Source organism: Mastomys coucha, chromosome X (genome assembly GCF_008632895.1).
Source record: "Mastomys coucha isolate ucsf_1 chromosome X, UCSF_Mcou_1, whole genome shotgun sequence".
NCBI lineage: Eukaryota > Metazoa > Chordata > Mammalia > Rodentia > Muridae > Mastomys > Mastomys coucha.
In genome coordinates this window covers 47,169,290-47,188,579 of record NC_045030.1, presented here as the reverse complement: position 1 = coordinate 47,188,579, position 19,290 = coordinate 47,169,290, and the positions used below count along the sequence as shown (strand labels likewise).

The 19,290-nt window shown below is 40.0% G+C and overlaps 1 protein-coding gene across 7 annotated transcripts in view; it reads left to right on the top strand.

Annotated features, from left to right (window-relative positions):
• Tenm1 (teneurin transmembrane protein 1) overlaps positions 1 to 19,290 on the top strand; it is an 803,700-nt gene that overhangs the window by 754,788 nt on the left and 29,622 nt on the right. For all 7 annotated transcript variants that reach the window (XM_031355201.1, XM_031355294.1, XM_031355365.1 and 4 more), the window contains 2 exons: positions 7,796 to 8,162; positions 9,569 to 10,079. In XM_031355201.1, coding sequence (XP_031211061.1) covers positions 7,796 to 8,162; positions 9,569 to 10,079 — 878 coding nt within the window. The remainder of the gene's footprint in view (positions 1 to 7,795; positions 8,163 to 9,568; positions 10,080 to 19,290) is intronic.

Below are 19,290 nucleotides of genomic sequence, written 5' to 3'. Positions count from 1 at the left end.
ACAATTTAGGAACATTGGACATATAGAGTTTAGTCAATGTGTTCTATAGTAGACTTATTCTAAATATCAGCCTAAGTATAAGTCATGATTAGATTGGCACTGCCTACTCATTTTTGAATGAATATGGCAACTTGAACTTACATTTTTCTCATGGTTTCTCATCAGATACCATGGAGACAGACTATGTAGATGCTTATGAGCAAACGTTAAAAGGTTCTTCAAAGTGTCCAGACATCATGAAGAGCTACAGAGTGTGGTTCTGAGATAATGGGAAATAATTTACTTGTTGACAAGGCCATGAAATCTTGATATATTTCACCTTCTAATGATTTCCTCTCTTTAGAAATAAGATCAATAGGGGCCATCACTCTCAAAGGTGTCATCATGATCTCCAGAAAATTCCTTCTTTTACAAATTTGAGGAAGCTTAGACAGTACCAGTGTCAAGGAGAATGTTATTTGAAAACTAACAAAAAAAGTGATTCTAACAACCTGGGGTTGTCAGCTTTTAGAAGCACGGGGACGTCTAATGTGGTACTGGCAGAACACCTGGTACAGGGCGTTCAGTGCTATCACAGCATTGTCCCCAGGGCTGGCACACCTCAAAGGAGATAATCACCCACTTTCTGAAAAGTCTTACTGAAGAAGCCTTAGAGTTCAAAGTCATGCAGAGTCACTTGTTAAAGGATCCACAAAGCTCTGAGTGGACTATAGGAAAGAGATCCCATGTCTGCCATGGATGGCAGGACCTTCTGAAAAACAACTAGTTTTCTCCAACCCAGTGGAACTTTCGGGAAAGAACTTATTAACAATTGATGTAATTGTAGACTACTGTAATAAGCATAGTTTATTTTGAGACATTTCCACCATAGTTAATTTCATAAAGTGACTAGAGTGGAAAATAAATAATCGATTGTTCTATGCTACCAGCAACCCCCTGTACTAACAGAAAAAATAAAATAAAGAAAATAGAGTCAGCAAAAAACTATAATCTCCATGAAGGGAAGAGTCCTTTCTCTTCATTAGAACTGGGATCTTGAGATGTGGCCTAGTGTGGAAAATAAAACAAATACTTATTTTTGACAGAAAAAGGAAATTAATGTAGCATGTTCTGTGCTTGATACTGGGCCAATAGTACTGTTACAAATAACAAGGTAGCCCAAATAATAAACTAAACTATTAGTTAGGGAATTGGCTGACAAATGTATGTGAGATAATATGTTCCCATATAAGCCAAAGAATCTTTGAGGTTTTATTTGTTAGAAAGATCCCTAAGGAATATAGCAAATAATCTAGTGCCTGGTGATATAGAACTGCTGGATGTCTTTAAAGAGTATGACCATGTTATTAAACTTAAGAATTCATAGGGTGCCCAGAAAAGAGAGCCTTGCAATAGTTGGGTAAAGGTAAGAGGGATCAGAGGCAGGGGTGTGTTTCTGTAACTGCTGAACAGCTTGTCCTCAGATTCAGTGTTCTTTTCCCATCTTTTTTTTTTTTAAGTTACTGGTCACTCTGGTGATTTACATTGTTTGTTTTCATTGAGTTCTTACAATTTTTCAGAAGGTATTATTTGACATAATTTCTATATGAGGAGACTGAAATGCCTCTATGATTGATAATTGATTCTCTGAAGCCACCGTGATAGCAAATCCTATCATTTAAAATGTTTAAACCATGAAGCTCCTAATCATTTTACTGTAGTACATCTGAGCATTTCTCCTATGTAGAGAGTACACAACTTTTGCCCAAATCCTCACACACTTTTCTGAATCTAAATGAAAAGCAGTATTCCAGACTCCAAGTGCAGATGGCTGGATGGGAGAACACATTAATGGATGGATTCAATGATGAATGACTGGTCTATGGAATGATTATCCTTTAGCTAGTCTACTTTCCCTCCAACATATCCCCCAAGTTCACCCTAAGTAATGTTTCTGAAATATTAATCTGACCTCATCAGCTGTCCCCTTTAAAGATCTCCATTGTCTCTTCACCATGTTACTGTTCCTTAGGGAACACACATTTATTGTGAATGTTATTAATGGAGGTAAAAACACTACTGACATCTATGGAACAATGATGTTAAACATACTACCAATGTATGATGCTGACCCCAACTAAAAAAAAAAAGTCTCTCAAAAGAAACCTTGACCTACCCCTTATCTTAGCAAACATTTAGAACACTATTTGCCAACAATAGCTACCCTATAATCCTAACTAGGAAAACCCAGCTCATGATCCACACATTTCCATATGATTTCATGCTTCTTTGATTTTATTCATTTTCCTTTGCTGAAATCATTCTTCTTCCTTGGTTCCTTGTTCTGCCTTTCAAGTTAAGTCTAATTTTCACTTCCATGAATCCTTTCTTGAACTCCCACTTCTATGTAGCCATATCACTCTAAGCATGCACGTACCATGACATTTACCTGTGCTACACTAAATGACATATTTTTATATCTGCCTTCCATCACTTAACTAAGAACTAAGGAAGGGCAGAAATATGGAAAATTGGGATTAAAAGTCATTGTTCTCCAAAGAGTTCACATGGTGGGACTGATGGCTCTGGCAGCATGTGTATAGTAGAGGATGGCCAAGTCGGTCATCAACAGGAGGAGAGGCCCTTGGCCCTGTGAAGGTTCTGTGCCCCAGTATAGGGGAATGCCAGGGCCAGTAAGGAGGAGAGGGTAGGGTGGAGAGCAGGGGGAGGGAGGAAGGGAGCAGGGGTTTGTTTTTGTTGTTGTTTTTTGGGTATGAGATGTAAATAAAGAAAATATCTAATAAAAAAGAAGTCATTGTTCTCAGATAATTGTTTTCTGAAGTATGTAAAATACTAATCCATAGAAAACACTTGATACCTATGAAGGACTTAATAAATAGTAGTCCTATTAATGACCCAGATTAGTGTTTCTCCAATTTCATAAATGCTATATTAAAGATCAAGATCATCTCAAAAAATGGACAACACATTCATATTTAAAAAAAAATAGGTCAATTTAAAGAAAACTCAACTCCAGTATAATTGATACAGGGGTGAAACAAAATTCATGAAAAATCTTATACAGAAAACTGAAGTTTAGAGAAGTGTTGAAAGGCAACTGCATTGACTGGACTAGGTTCTTCTAGCTAGAAACACCCATGATCATGAAACTGATACTAAAACCACCCACCCCACCCAGCATGTGCCAGACACTAGGATGAATGGCATGTATCACCATATATCATTTAATCTACATGAAAATAAAATTTTCATGTCTGTGTACATACCCACACACAGTCATTAACCTATCCTTGCTACAGATGAGAAAATCAGAACTACATAAAAGATAACCTAGTTTTCCTACTTTTACACAGAATGAAGGGCAGGAACCCTGAATCAAACTGTTAGTGGGAAGCCAAGTATATAACTGATGCTGTAGCTCTTCATTGTGCAGCTAGTTCTGTAACTGGGGGCATCTTGAACTTTGTATAATCAAAAGCCTCATATTTAGAATTTGCTTTTATACACAGGTTTTTCCCCCTATAGGATCCTGCTGTCTTCTACAGTGATACTGAGGTCAAAATTAGCTAGAACTTTAAGCCAACCATGGGACTGGTTGACCTGAGAGTCAACTCCCTTCAAGGCAAGTTTTCAATTAGCAGAGGAAGACAGTGCTCTCGAGTGCTGACATCCCAACCAAGAGCTCCTTTCTGCTCAGGGTTATTTCTCAGGGAAGGTCGTTGAGGGGTGGGCACATTCCACCAGCTGGAGGCTATGCCAGTGACCTTTAATGCTAGTTTAGCTTAAACACATCTTGACAGTTTGAACAAATTAGTATATTTTTCCAAGGTGGGGCAAGCACCACAAATTAGACCTAAAGGTTTGCCTGTAGGCTAGGTCAGTAAGCAGAGTTTACAAGATCCTTCACTGCTGCTCTTCTCTCTCTTTCTTCTCCCACTCCAAAAGAAAATGCTCTGTTTTACCACCACATGCTACCCCCATTTAAAAGAAAGAAAGAAAGAGAGAGAGAGAAAAAGAAGGAAGGAAGGAAGGAAGGAAGGAAGGAAGGAGAGGGAGAGAGAGAAAGAGAAAGAGAGAGAGAAGGAAGGAAGGAAGGAAGGAAGGAAGGAAGGAGAGGGAGAGAGAGAAAGAGAAAGAAAGAGAGAGGGGAGAGAGAGAGAGATAGATAGATAGATAGAGAGAGAGAGAGAGAGAGAGAGAGAGAGAGATGGCTGTACAAATGGCAGCAGCTTCTGCAAGTTAACCTTAGAACCATCTCAATAGCATAGCATTCTGGGATCTCTCCACAACTAATAGATGCTAGTTCCATCAGCCAGAATCAGCTCAAAATCATCACTTCATATGTTTAGGGCGGTGTGGAAATGCCTTAAGAGTAAATGCTGTATTTTTATCGTATGGGTATAAAGCACTAGCTACTTGATGAATTACCTGGAAAGGGATGTATTTAACATGAGAACAACATAAAAGGAACTGACAACCTAAAGGGAGTGAAAAGGTCCGTGCTCTAGACCACTGGCCCCTTGACTACTAACTAGGCACACAGCTTTCATCTGAGCAGATCTCATAGACAAGCTGCTCTGCTGAATCAAATGGGAATTAAAGGGATTCTGTGTAGTTGGCATAGAAAGTGTCTCAAAAGCACAAAGGCCACTTTAGTCACAGGAAACTGCCAGAGGGTAGCTCATTTGATGAGAAAGAAAACAAACAGACACAATGGCTGGTGTATTTTTGAGGCGATATTAAATCTAATAAACATGACACCAATAGTATCGGCTTAAATCGGCTTGAGAGAGTTGGAGGATTTCTCAGTGTGTTTTCTCCCCACCAGCCTTTATCTCAGAGGCAGACTTGATAGCTGAGAGCAGAGTCTAAAATTTGTCCCTTCCCTAGCTTCTGCCAGGTGTGTGCCATTCCTCGGCCTCTGGCCTGGCTTTGCCTCCCAGAGTGGGGATAATTAGAATGCCATTTCAGCCAGCTTTGTTTTTCTGGGTCACTGGCTTCAGACTCCATCAAAAGAGGAGTGTTGTACTGAAATAAATTCATTTCCTCTTCCTCAGCTGGCCCTGACTTATTTCCTGGGGGACCGTGTTCCATGGGACTGGAGCACATAGACGGCTTCTGTGCACGTTTGATAGTGTCTATCGAGGTCCAGGGTGGGGGCACAGGATAAAGGAAGAGTCAACCCTCTGCTGCAGCAGCAGCAGCAATAGCACTGGCAAGCAGGCTCTCACTCTGTCTCTCTCCAGCAGCACACTGAAATGCAAAGGCCTCAGACAGACGTGCTGAGGAACACATCGACACAAACTGTTCAGGGAACTGTTAATGCTGCTGTTTAATGTTTATCCAATGGCCTCTGTCCGAAAAGGCTCTGTAGAACATGCCTACTACAAGCAGGGCTTTATACCCCATTAGCACTCAAATTCCTAGCTGCCCAGAGGCATATGGTACTGACCATAGAAGGCCAGCATTTGTAGAGGTGGAGTTAGAGGGCACACGGAATTATGGGGACACAATGAGAGACGCTCAGATGTTGGGGTAAATGGCCCCATGTGGTGTAATAAGGAGAAGCCAAAGGCAACCTTTGTTACTCCTCACAGCTCCAATTGCTCACCCTTTATCGGGCAAAAGTAAAAACAAGAGTTTTCATCTCAGATATCACATGAGGCCTTTTGCCACTTTGTTCATCTCTCTCCATAAGGCTTCATCCAGCTGAAGAAGGAGAAGGCCTCAAAAACCCATGACAGCCCACATCTGCTTCCTGAATGTTCAGATTCCATGAGAAAAACAAAGACTTCCTCGGGCTTTCACTCAAAGCTAAAATAGTAATAATAATAATAATACATTACTGTCACTATTTTAGTCCTGAATAGGACACTTTTTCTGCCTTTGTCTAGCCTGAAAGGAGAGAAATGGCCAGTAATGTAGGGAGTGCAACATGAAGCACAATGCTCTGAGAAGTACCTAGAGGTAGGTAGGTACTGCTAGGAAATGTCAGGGCAGGTACCTAGCCAACTCATATCCAGAAAGTAACTACAGTAGACTCATGTTTAGTTTGTGTATTCCTAGCATCTCGCAAAGCACTTGGACAGGGCATACTACACACACACACACACACACACACACACACACACACACACAAGCCACCTCTGCCTCCTACATTGTCACAACAGCAGCCAGTAAGATCCATCTTAAACTCAAATATGCCTATGCCACACTCCTACTTAGAGCCCATCAGTGGCTACTCCCAGTCCCAAGGACAAAACTTAACAGAGTGCTTCCTTTCATCAACTGGTATATTTGTTTGCCAGAGATGTCATAACAAAATGTCAAAGATTAGTTGTCTTCAATAACAAAAATTTATTTTCTCATATCTTTGGATACCAGAAACGCAAGGCACAGGTGTCTGTTTTGCCTTAGCAATCTCTTTTTGACATTCAGATGGCCATCTTCTTGCTATGTTCACATATAGACATCTCCATTATCATAACCACACAATGTAGATTAGGGATCCAGCCTTACAATCTCAACTATCAAAATGTACTCTTTAAATGCCTTATCTACAAATACAGTCACATTGAAGGTTAGGACTACAGGATATAAATTCAAAAAGGACAAGGTTGACTCTGTAACATCTAGTCACTCTCTACCTCCTGGTTGGCATCACTAATTATTTCCACACAGTGAAACTATATTAACTTTACTGAAATATTTATTGTACCCAAGATGAATCATGCCATTTGCTCTACCCAAATTGTCCTCAGACACAGGACCCTCTTCTACTGGATACTTCATCCTTGGCTTACATACTGTCTCTTCTGTTAGTATCCTGACTCCATGTCTTTGTGAAAGGTTTTCATACCATTTCTATTGCTTCCTTTTCACAACATAGAGAGTAATTGCCCATAGTGTTTCCAAGGGCTCTGCCAGACCAAAAAGTTATTTGAAAGCATAGGTTTATGTCATGGAAACATTTGTTTTAATCCCTAAAGCCTAGCACAAGGCTTAATCCAAAGAACGTTCACAAAGAAAACATCCAGGGAAATAACAAACCAACCTGTTTCTTTGCCAAGGTAGAGCACTAAAGGAGTAAACAAGATCCAGCTAAGTGAGAAATATGTGTCAGCCTAGGACACAGAATCAATAGCTAGAGGACCATACCTGCATAATATACAAGATGGATATTAGGCACATGTTAATGGCAGGCCCTGTCCAAAAAGGCTATTGATTGAGTAAAATTTGGTTTTCCTAGCACTCTCTATTGCCCCCAAATCTTTAGGACTTAGCTTTTCTAAACATATACAAGACAATAACAGATTGTGTCAGGTGGGGGGAGGGGCTGTCTGCGGTGATCCAGAAGCCCTACAGCAACAGCCTTCAGAATCATTTAGAAGATTTGTAAAAACACAGAAGACTGGATCCCCATTCTTAGGGCCTACGATGCTAGAATGGATACCAGGATTACTATACTAGGATGGAGCCTCCAAATTTACATTTTTAATCATTTCCCAAGTGATGTTTATGGAAGTTGGTCCAGAGACCACACTGTGAAAACCACTACTCTAGAAGATACTTCTGAGACTGTGAAAAACAATTTATACTGTTCTGGGAATTGCAGAGATGATAAATATGCTTACCAGGCTGTGTGATTACCTAGGCATCCCTCATTGCCAGACAGCATCAATGTTGCTGAAACCAGTAATAGTACAGAAACAATAAGTTATTTATTACTTTTAAGGTAAAAATATCTCTGGAAAAATGTGGTAACATGATGATGTGTGCTCTGTTCTTTTTGTAGGTGCGATTAGAGTGGCCAACAGACCTTGCAGTCAATCCCATGGACAATTCACTGTATGTCCTGGATAACAACATTGTGCTGCAAATTTCTGAGAACAGGCGTGTGCGGATCATTGCAGGGCGTCCCATTCACTGCCAGGTGCCCGGCATCGATCATTTCTTGGTCAGCAAAGTAGCAATTCACTCCACTCTGGAGTCAGCTAGGGCCATCAGCGTCTCCCACAGCGGGCTGCTCTTCATTGCTGAAACAGACGAGAGGAAAGTGAACCGCATTCAGCAAGTGACCACCAATGGGGAGATCTCCATCATCGCGGGCGCTCCCACTGACTGCGACTGTAAAATTGATCCCAACTGTGACTGTTTTTCAGGTATGACCTTTTTAGCAATTCAGCAGCTCCCCCTCCCCCCTTTCTCTTTTCAAAAGCAAAACCTGCACTGGAAAAGCCTAAAGGAAAACAAAAGGAATTCATATAAACAATTGTGTGGGCTAGTGGAGAAAGCAATGTATTGAGAGTCAACTCTGACAGCTGACTTACTGACCCAGAAAAGCCATAAAACCTGTTCCCAATCCATCTGCCTTATTTGTTACAGAGACAAGTGTGTTTCGCCATCATGTCACTCTGCTGTTCTTAGGATAAACAGATGTAATAACTTTCCAGATTCTCAAAAAGTTAACATCATACAAATTTAAGTCATGCCATTATGTTTGCACTAGATAAAGGAAAATAGGTACCAAAAATGCATTTACTGATTTTACTATAAAAAAATTACTTACCCTAAGTGACTGCTTTCCACATAAAAAAAAACCATGTTCTATTAGACATTAGAAGGGACCCCTACTAGACTTCTTTGAAAATGCACAAGAAAAATTAAATTCCACAATGGTAAGTTCTTACTTACAACATCAGTCTCTTACATTCCTTGATCTTAAGAGCTCTGAAATTCCATAAACAACAGTGCCCTTTACTTTTCACTAAAATACCAGAGGAAAAGAAGAGCCTTTTCCCCAAACATGGGATAGTTATTTCGGATATCAAACAGACCTCTAAATGTCAACAGTTCTTCTATTCATCTGCCAAATGGGAGTCCCTCCATGCTGCATGCAGACCTCTTAAGCTACTCATCCAGGACTGAATGACCCTCAGAAGTTTTGTGTTTCATTGTGCCATGGGAATCCAGATCCAGCAAGTTGGTCCATATGACTTCGTCCACTATTTTCAGTATTTCTCTGGACAATATTTTAGTAATGTATATCTTTCGTTCAAGATAAATCTAATGTTTATCTCAGCTACCAACTTTGATATCTGGAGTCATTGTTACACTTCTAAACAGTATATTTTGACATTGGGGCAATGGAAATTAACAAAGGAAATGACCTCTAGGCACAGTTGGACTGGGAGATCTTAAAACAGATCATGCAAGCAGCAACAGGAATAAGACTCATGGAGTCACGGGCAAAGTTTGTGTGGCTATCACTATTTGCTGTTCTTGTATCTTGCAATACAATAGATTCTGAACAGCAGGATTTAGGAATTCACAAAATTGGTGTAACTGAGATAATTACATCTTACCGTTTATCTCTAGTGGTATTGACTCGGGAATTATGATCTTTTGAATAATAGGTTTCAAAATAATCAGAGGGGGAGATTGCAAAGAATGCTGCTTTACTGACTGTTTTTTTAATGATTTTTTTAATGTGTGTTGCTTTATATCTAGAGTATGTCCCTCAAGGTTCTTTGATGCCAATTATTAATATCAAGGTCTTTCCCCGTAGGTGACGGTGGCTATGCCAAAGATGCAAAGATGAAAGCTCCCTCTTCCTTAGCAGTGTCACCAGACGGCACCCTCTATGTAGCAGACCTTGGCAATGTTCGAATTCGTACCATCAGCAAGAATCAAGCCCACCTGAATGACATGAACCTATATGAGATTGCCTCTCCCGCTGACCAAGAACTCTACCAGTTCACCGTCAATGGAACTCACCTACATACCATGAACTTGATAACAAGGGACTATGTTTATAACTTCACCTACAATGCTGAAGGTGATTTGGGTGCAATCACTAGCAGCAATGGCAATTCAGTGCATATACGCCGGGATGCAGGTGGGATGCCCCTGTGGCTTGTGGTGCCTGGCGGACAAGTCTACTGGCTTACCATAAGTAGCAATGGAGTTCTGAAAAGAGTGTCAGCCCAAGGCTACAATTTGGCCTTGATGACCTATCCAGGAAACACAGGACTCCTGGCAACAAAAAGTAATGAAAATGGATGGACAACTGTTTATGAGTAAGTTTCTAATTTCTAACTAAGCCTTTGTTAGGTTTTTATGTGAAGTAGAATTACAGTAAGAGCATGGTTTAGTAATTGATGGCTTGTTGCATGCTATTTTCTCCTAACAATCACAGTTAAAAAAATAAAAAGTAAGTAGTCAAGGAGAAATTTTTACTTGGCTCCTGGGGTGGGCCCCATTTTGCCTAAGCAGTTTGTAGAGCATAATGCTTAAAGTCTAGTGTGACACTGCAGGGGGACAGGAATGAGGTAGAAGTCCATGCACTCAAAAAATTTACAGCATCCCTGGGAAGACAAGGTAAAATTGCATCTAAATAACAAAACGAAAGGATACTGCTGAAGCAATAAAGAAGCAGTGTGATTTAACAAGTATTTACCGATCCCTGTGGGGTTCCATGGATGAATAAATATGTCTGTGCCCAGCCCAATTCAGTATTCATTGCTGTGAGATATAAGGGTGAAGTAAGAATGGAAGAAGTGGACCCTGAAAGGAGAATGTAAAAATCTGTGGAGCGAATGCTGCCCAGCAGCTCTGAGCCCTTGATCACCTCTGTGAGATGAGGAGCCAAGTGTTCCTGTGCAAGCTCGGGCTTCTTCAATGTCCCTACACCAGTGGAACCTAGCTTGTAGTGGCAACTACAGGCTAGTTCTGTAATAACTGCATTTGACTGGGAGCTAACATGAAGTATTGTCTGACAGCAAGCTACTAGGTGGCCCCATAACATGGAAATACAGACCATTGTCCTTGCCTTGTTCCCAAGTCAATCCACTCAGCAAGCCAGACTGGTCAACCCCAAAGAAGCACTTTCCCCCACAAAGAAACTGCCAAGTTTCTAACAGTATACCAAGTGAAGAGAATCCCTAGGGTCAGAACTCAGAACCTGGGACTACAGTCATGCTGAAGGCTTTAAACATGAAGTAGAGATGCTAAGCGTGAGGAGGTTAAGGTGTGACTCTTCTTGTGTGGTTACTGAGACTAGGAAGAGAATGTGTCCAGGGTACAAAAGCTTTCTGAGGAAAAGAACAAAGCAATTGTCCTTCAAATTTTGGAGCATTTCCCAAAGAAATGCCATTTACACAATAAAAAGACCTGAATAGCTACTCCAGTTTCACTTGGAGAAATGTATTCAGTAGTTTCTGTTGCAGGGCTTCCTAGTATTTTTTTTTAAGAAGGTCTCTTATGTCTTAATAAGAGTAACAATAGCTACTGTTCTCTAAGGATTTAATTGCTGCTAGATATTGTGCTATGTAATTATTGTACATTATTTTATTCGGTTCTCTTTGTTACAACATGGGCTCTTAGCATCCCCACTATATAGATAAGTAACTAAGCCACAAATATAATTGATTGGTCCTGATTCACTCAGTTGTCCATACTTTAACACATTCTTCCTTTAGGAAAATTATTTTCTAATGAGAAACTTTTAATGTCATTGAAAATGAGTCTTACTCCAGATCACAAAGCAGTTAAAATTAGGGGAGAAAAAGAAAACCAGTGTTTTGAAACCTGACTGTTAAATTCAGTCCTACCAAAACAAATGGTTATGTTAACTAGTTTTCAAATCAACTAGGTAACCTGTTTCCTTTTCATACCTTTGACTAATATTTTGAGTATTTTCTAAGTACTACAAAATGTTTCAGGCATGTCTAACCTTTGACACTGAGGCACAATGATGTCATCTACTAAGTTCACACACAAGAACTATGAAGCCAACTTATAAAAAAGGCACAAAATTTTCATAATCTTTTAAGTTATTTAATGAGTTTGTATTGACCTTCACTCATAATTATCCTGAAGTGTATGAAGTCTGTAGGCCACAGGCTGGATATACCTATTATGTGTAAAGATACATCCATTAGTTAAAAGATAAAGTTCCATTTATTCATGAACCTTACATTTTACTGGAGGACAATAAGTTGTATAGCATTTTAAATAGTGATGTTTTATGAAGAATGTATGTACACATATATATGGTATAAGATATATTAATAATTGTAATTAATAATAATTAATAATAGGACTAGTAAGATGGCTCAGCAGGTAGAAATGCTTGCTTCCAAACCTGATAATTTGAGCTTGATTCCAAGAACCCATATGGTAGAAGGAATGAACTGACTCCCATAAATTGTTTTTTGACCTCCCACATTCTTCCATGGCACACAAAAATGGATAGATAGATAGATAGATAGATAGATAGATAGATAGATAGACAGATGATAGAGATTATACTAATAAAAAGATGAATCAAAAATTATGAATACATTTTGAAAATAAGAATGATCAATACTTACTGTCAAAGTAGATGTAGGATTTGCAGGAAAAAAATAGTCAAAGACAACTTCAAAGTTTTTGGCCTAAACACCAGAATATAGAATTCCTATTCTTAGAAAGAAATATTATACAAGACATATTATAAGGTAAGAGACTAGAAATTCAACTTGTGACAATTAGTTAAATATTTAAGTTAAATAGATTAGTCTGGATTTGAAGAGAAGCTAGAAATCAGCATTTGAAATGCACCAAAGGTTAAAATGTATTTAAATCCATGAAACAGGTGAGCATGCCAGAAAAGTGAGTATAGACTAAGATAGCAACATAATGATCCAGAGGTACCTCGTTTTAGCATTAGAAAATTTGTCAAAAAAGACTGAGAAAAGAGGACCAATGAGCTAGAGAAGCAGCGTGTCCTGAAAGCCAACTGGTTTAGTCTAGCCCATTTATGGTCTTAAACAAACTGCATTAGATCAGATTATTTATAAACAATAGGAATTCACTCGGGGGGGGGGGCTGTGCACACATATCATGTGTGTCAGAAGACAACTCTGGGGAGTTGGTGCTCTCTTTCCATCTTTACATGGGTTCTAGGGCTCAAACTCAGGCCGCGAGGGCTGGGTAGCAAATGCTACTACACACTAAGACATCTTGCCAGGGGCTAGAAAGTCCAAGATTAAAGTACCAGCAGAATCAGTGTGTGGTATGAGGTACTCTCTGCTTGCAGGATGGCACTTCTTACTCTGCTTCTTCATATGGCAGAAGTAGGGAGAAAAAGAGGTAGGCTATTTTCCTACAACTCACAGATCCCATTATGGGAGCAGAACCCTTATGACCTAATCATCTCCTAAAGACCCCATCTCTTGCCATTGGACTGATGGCTCAATAGTTAAATTCACTGGCTGCTCTTTCAATGAACCTGAGCTTAATTCCCAGCACTGCATGGCAGCTCACAACCGTCTGTTAACTCCAGCCCCTAGGTATTTGATGCCCTCTTCCATATCAAGCATGCAAGAAGTAAACAGACATACATACAGGATTTTAAAAAACTATATACATAAAATAAAATAAAAGTTAAAATAAAACCCAGCTTATAATATTTCAACTTAAAAATTGGGGGGATGTATTCATAATCCATCCCTATATAAAACAGGTGATTCAAAAAGAAAAAGGGGGCTGAGTCTAGAGCTCAATGGTAGGTTACCTGCCTCATATATACAAGACCTTGGGGATAATGTCCAGCATCTCCAGAAAAAATGACAGTGTATTAGATATTAATAAATAAATTGGTCCTAAGAATTGATCATTGTCTGTGAAGATCATTATTTACCTGAAAATAGGAAGAATCTACGACACAGTAGAGGACTCAAACCTGAATAGAACGAGTCAATGAAAGACTGGATGGATGCACAAATATTCATGGCACCACTGTTCATAATCACCAGGAGGTGTCCACCAAGTGATGAGGAGGCATGCATAATGCAATCTATCAATGTCATGATATAATATTAACTCAAAAGTAGAAACGAAGTTTTGATACATGCTAAAACATGAATCAACCTCACAAACATTGAGTGAAAGAAGCTAAACCCAAGAGGAAAAGGATCATATGGTTACATTTACAGAAAATATCCAGAAATAGCAGATCCAAATAGATGTAAACTAGATTAGTAGTTACCAAGAGTTGATGAAAGGAAAAAAACTGGAGGTGTGGGCAGGCATCATGAATAAAGTTTGTTTAGGTAATGATAGAAATGCCCTGGAAGTGGTGGTGATGGTTACATAATATAACCAATGTACTGAAACATTAGTAGCTTGTACCCTTTAAAACGCTACATTTTATGGTATGTGAATTATCTCTCAATAGTAATAAAAAAAAGAAAATAGGAGGAGAGAGATTGGACACAGTAGATAAAGAATTATTTTGAGGAGCTTTGCTATAAGGGGTAGAAAAATTCGAGCTGGTATCAGGGGAGAGATTTTTGTTGTTGCTCATTTTTTGTTTGATTTGGGTTTTGGTTTGGCCTGAAACTCACTGTGTAGACCAGGCTACCCTTGAATTTATAGAACATTTTAGTGAAATATGTTTGCTTGCTGATGGAAAAGGTACAGTATAGAGATAAAAATTTATGCTGCCCAGCAGAGAAGAGAGTGTTACTGAAAGATCAATTTGTGTAGCAGCTTTTGTGCTGTTGGCATCTTAAAGCAGTATCCCCCCAAACTGTCACCAGGACTCAACCTGCAATCAGGAAACTGGAAGCTCCTACCATCATTGTGGCATAGCCACTATTTAGAATCTAAGGAATCAGAAACACAGCAGCCACAAGGGACTGCCCTTGGGATTTTATGGTCACAAAGAAGTTAGAAGTCATCTTATAAATGAGAGAGTTCCAGAATAAGGAGGTAACTTGCCCCCTCAGATTGCTTGTTGGCTAGATCTCGAGTCAGACTTACTCTTTCTGTACTACAACTACCACAGTGAGTTCTATAAGAGAATGAATATTTGAGACTACAAGAGTGATGACGCAGAATGTGGAGAGCTAGGACAGGAAGTAAATATGAGAACATCATTAGTTAAAAAGGAAGGCTATTCTCTCCCTTACCTCCTAACTCCAGTAAGAAGTATGCTGAACTGGTCAAGAACAAATTACATGTGTTGAGAGAAAATACCTCTTCCTTTTGAAGCTATTTGCTCTCAGGCTAAACAATAGTTCCTAGTAAACCAAGCCCCTAGGTCCTGGCCATGTAAGAATGCATGACTTTCTCACCCGAATAATATGCATAAATAGCCTACCTTCTGCATGTGGCTTGTTTCACTTACATCCTTCAACCCAGTCCTGGATATTCCTATAAAACTGTCCTTGCCCATCTGAAGTTTGAGAACATGGAATTGGAACTCTATCTCAATCAGGGTCAGAAGAAGGCTAAACAGGATAGAAGCTGAAAAGCTCTCCTAAAACCTCAAGTATTTCTGTAAAGTGAGAGAGCGGCTTCTTTTTCTGGTAAAAGGGGACAGATTGTTTTCCAAGTTGTGAGATGAGATGAGAGCGAAGCAAAGTTTGTCAAGATGGAGACCTGCTGTGTAGAAAGACCCATGAGAGTAATCTGTTCAGCTTTTGATTATCTGCAGCTATTGAGAGAAAAACTGACACAGATGACCCTGAACAGTGGGTAATGCAAACGGAACCTAAAACAGTCTCTTGTGCAGCAAGAGTATAGGGGCTTTTACTGTGTGATGGGATACTGTTTCAATAGATCGTTGATTTTCATAATTGTTTGATTTTGGACCAAGATCAAAATTCCACATCCCAAGTATTAGTACTTGAAGCTTCACTGCCCACAAGCATCCGAAGTATGTGTGGGGGGGGGAAGGGGTGGAGGTGGGGCAGGGATGAGAAGCTGTCCACAGAGAAATGGCTAACAAGGAGGTGACTGTCAACATAAGAATAATACTAGAACAAGGAGAAATGCATTCTGTCCTGACAAGCTAATGGGCCCCTAATTGTAATTGACCTGATCACAGTGGCAATCCAAGGGAAAGACCTTGCTCCTCACATAACAGGCAACTCTTCTTTGCCCTAGGAACTCAAATAGTAAGCATGATGCTTTTGCTTATTTTTCTGGCATTTTCCTGGCCAAAAAAAAAAAAAAAAAAAATCTTCTGCTACATTAAATAGAAAAAGCCCCAGGCCGAAGCAAGAGAATCGGTTGTGTCTGCTGTCAGACTGGGCCGACTTAACAGTTCCTCAGTCCCTCTTGCCCTTTGGAGGAGGGACTCACACTTGGGAGGAAGACCTCTGTATTTCCTTGTGTTATTGATCTTTGAGTCCTCTGCCGTCTCCATTTCTAGACTGTTAGCTCATTTCTTTCCACACAAAAAGCCACTTAGTGACAAGTGAGAAAAGCTTTCCCAATATTTCTCAATACTTTCTAGAGTATTGTTTAAACGTTGAGTCTTGTCACGGGTGGCTAAGGAGGGAATCACCCTTTCGCCCAGATAAGATTAGAATGGAGCAAGGCACATAGGCCATATCTTCATGCAGAAAGTTTCACTCAATAGTCACCCCTTCAAACATCTGAAAGTGAGCTGGAGAGATGGCTCATCCATTCACTGCTAAGGCTCATAAACCAAACGTATGCAAGATTCTAGTGTCTTCTACAGCCATGGGATCTAAAAGAAGCTAAAGTGCTATAAGGTGCAGCCCTTACCTCCAGGCAAGTAAATGACTACAATTTAGTAAAAGTACAACTGAGGATGTAACTCAGTTATTCTGTCCCTAACCCCATTAAACCATATCTCAGTTACCTAAAAGGTTCTAGTCCAGCCTTGGCTACATGAGACTATAAGAAAAAAACAAAAATAAAACAGCCATCCATGTAAACAGGAATATAAAAATATGGACTGTTCCTTCAGGTATCTAAAGATAGACTCAACATCTTTGTTCAAATACCTCTCTATATCCCAAGTCTTTCTATGACTCAAGAATGACGCAAACAGAATTGCAGTGGTGCTGGTAGAGAAGCAAAATAAAGATTTAGAGCATACAGAGGCAGAGAAAGTTTCAGAGGCTCCAAAGAAGGTTAGCTGCATTTTCACAGGCCATCTATGTAAATTGAGTTGGTCTTCTTGTCCTACTTTGCTTTTCTGTTGCTGAGCTGAAACACCAAATAAAAGAAACTTGAGGTGGAAAAGCTTTACATTTACCTTGAAGCTTATATCTACCATTGAGGGAAGTCAGGAATTCAAAGCAGGAACCTAGAGGTAGACGTTGAAGCAGAGACCATGGTGCTTACTGACTTGCTCCCCATGCTTTATTCAGCCTGATTTCTTATAGCACCAGGGGATGGCACCATCCACAATGAACTGGACTCTCCCACATCAGCCATCAGTCAAAACAATGCACCACAGGCTTGCCTACAGGCCAAACTGATGGAAGAATTTTCTCAATTGCAATTCCTCTTCCCAGATAATTCTAGCTTATGTCAAGCTGACACAAATTAAACAGCAACCCTCCCAACACTACTGTAGATGATTCTGTCTGCTCTCTAACCCCACTGTTGCTTATATTGAACACTCCTTTCCGTTTTCACTGGCAACGTCCAATGACCACTCATCTACCAAATGAGTAGATGTGGTGAGAATCTACTCTTTTCCACACTCTGAGAATGCAAAGATGACTGAGTGGCCAAAAGATGTGGGCTTACAGTCAAGTGAGCTAGGCAAGTCCCAAGGACATGTCATCACAATACATTTGATAAAAACAAGAGTTCATCATCTTCCCTTACAGGAGCTGAGACTGTAGCCTCCTCAAAATCTCTACTGCTCTCAGTCTCCCCATACATAATTCATTGTCATCAAAATATTGATCTGGCCTCCCTATTCCCCTCCTGAAAAAAAAAAATCTTTCCATGCCTCTCCATTACCTTCTTTGCCTCTACATAACTTCATGTTTACCTCAAGAGCCTGGTATACCAACCCCCGCTGTGCTCACTTCTCCAGCATTCTCTATATTTCCTTCCTACAGGAACCTTGTTCTCAAACAGCATTTTCCCAAAGGGCATCCCAAAGAAATCTGTGCTGGTCTTCCTCCTCCACTTTATTTGAAATGCCTTCTTTCCCTCCCTGGTGACTGCACACCTTCCAAGACTGAAACATTACCACTGCACGATCTTTCTCCCTCTCTTATGCTCAGCCCAGCAGAACTGACTTCTGCCTTTATTGGGCTTCTACAGTTCTTCCTTTACATATGCACTAGCAATATCCTGGGACTAGAAGGATTTTTTGTGCAGGTCTCATCTGCCCTACTAGAGACTGTGGGTTTCACGAAGCACTGTATTCCCAGGACCTATGGCACATAACTCTATTAGCTGAATGAAAGTCAAATGAGAACAGAGGACATTGTGGACTTGGAAGTGCATAATAAAAATCAAAATACTATTGCTGGTAGGAAAGATGGGATCTACTATCTCCTAAAGGATGCTTGTTAGATTGGTCAGTTCTGACTTGAGGGAGTAGAGAGGTCTGACTTCTTTGTCCTTCCTTTTAAAAATATAAATAATGAATCACACATTTATTAATCTGAGTATTTTCTTGTAAGCAAAGGTAGGGGAGCTTCCAGCTTCTATTCAGTGAAGTTTAGAACTGGCTTAAATGCTCCTCAGGGGAAAGATCGTACTATCCTTTATGAGAAAAGATTAGACCAAATATATTTTTAATAATGTATAAATATAACTTCCCCCAACTAAAGTATATCCCCCTCAAGGATAATGAATTCTAGGAGCTGAAGAGATGGCTCAGCGGTTAAGAGCACTGGCTGCTCTTCTAGACGATCCAGGTTCAATTTCCAGCACTATAGGCTCAAACCTGCTTATCACTCCAGTTCCAGGGATACCATCTTCTGGCCTCCATGGACACTAGGCACTCAGTTGATTGACAGACATACATGCTGAGCAACCACCCATACCCATCAATTTATATTTTTTAAAGATGAATTTCCTTTCACATGCTCTACCAGAGCACAAGTATGTGAGCATGAATATACACATATACACACATGGCTATACATACAGTCTATCACAGTGCTGAACTAAAGGGTAAGTTTCAATACTACTGAGTTCCCTCCCTATAACAATACTGCAAAATCAGTCTAGGAGTGAGCAATACAATGATCAATCTCCTCTTAACCAACCCCACTTCTAATGACTAGGAAGGCAATACCCATTGCCTAGTAGTACAGTCCCCTTGGCAGAATGTTTGTGCCTGGTTAAATAAGCTCTCTATACTGCCTGGAGAAAGGAGGGGGTGTTCCCATGTTGTGGCCTGAGGGGATCAGTTGAAGCATATTGGCTTGTACTCTCTGCACCAAAGGATGCAAGCTCCAAAGGGAAAAACACGACATGAGAGAATTTTGATTAAACTTGTTTCTTTGACATTCA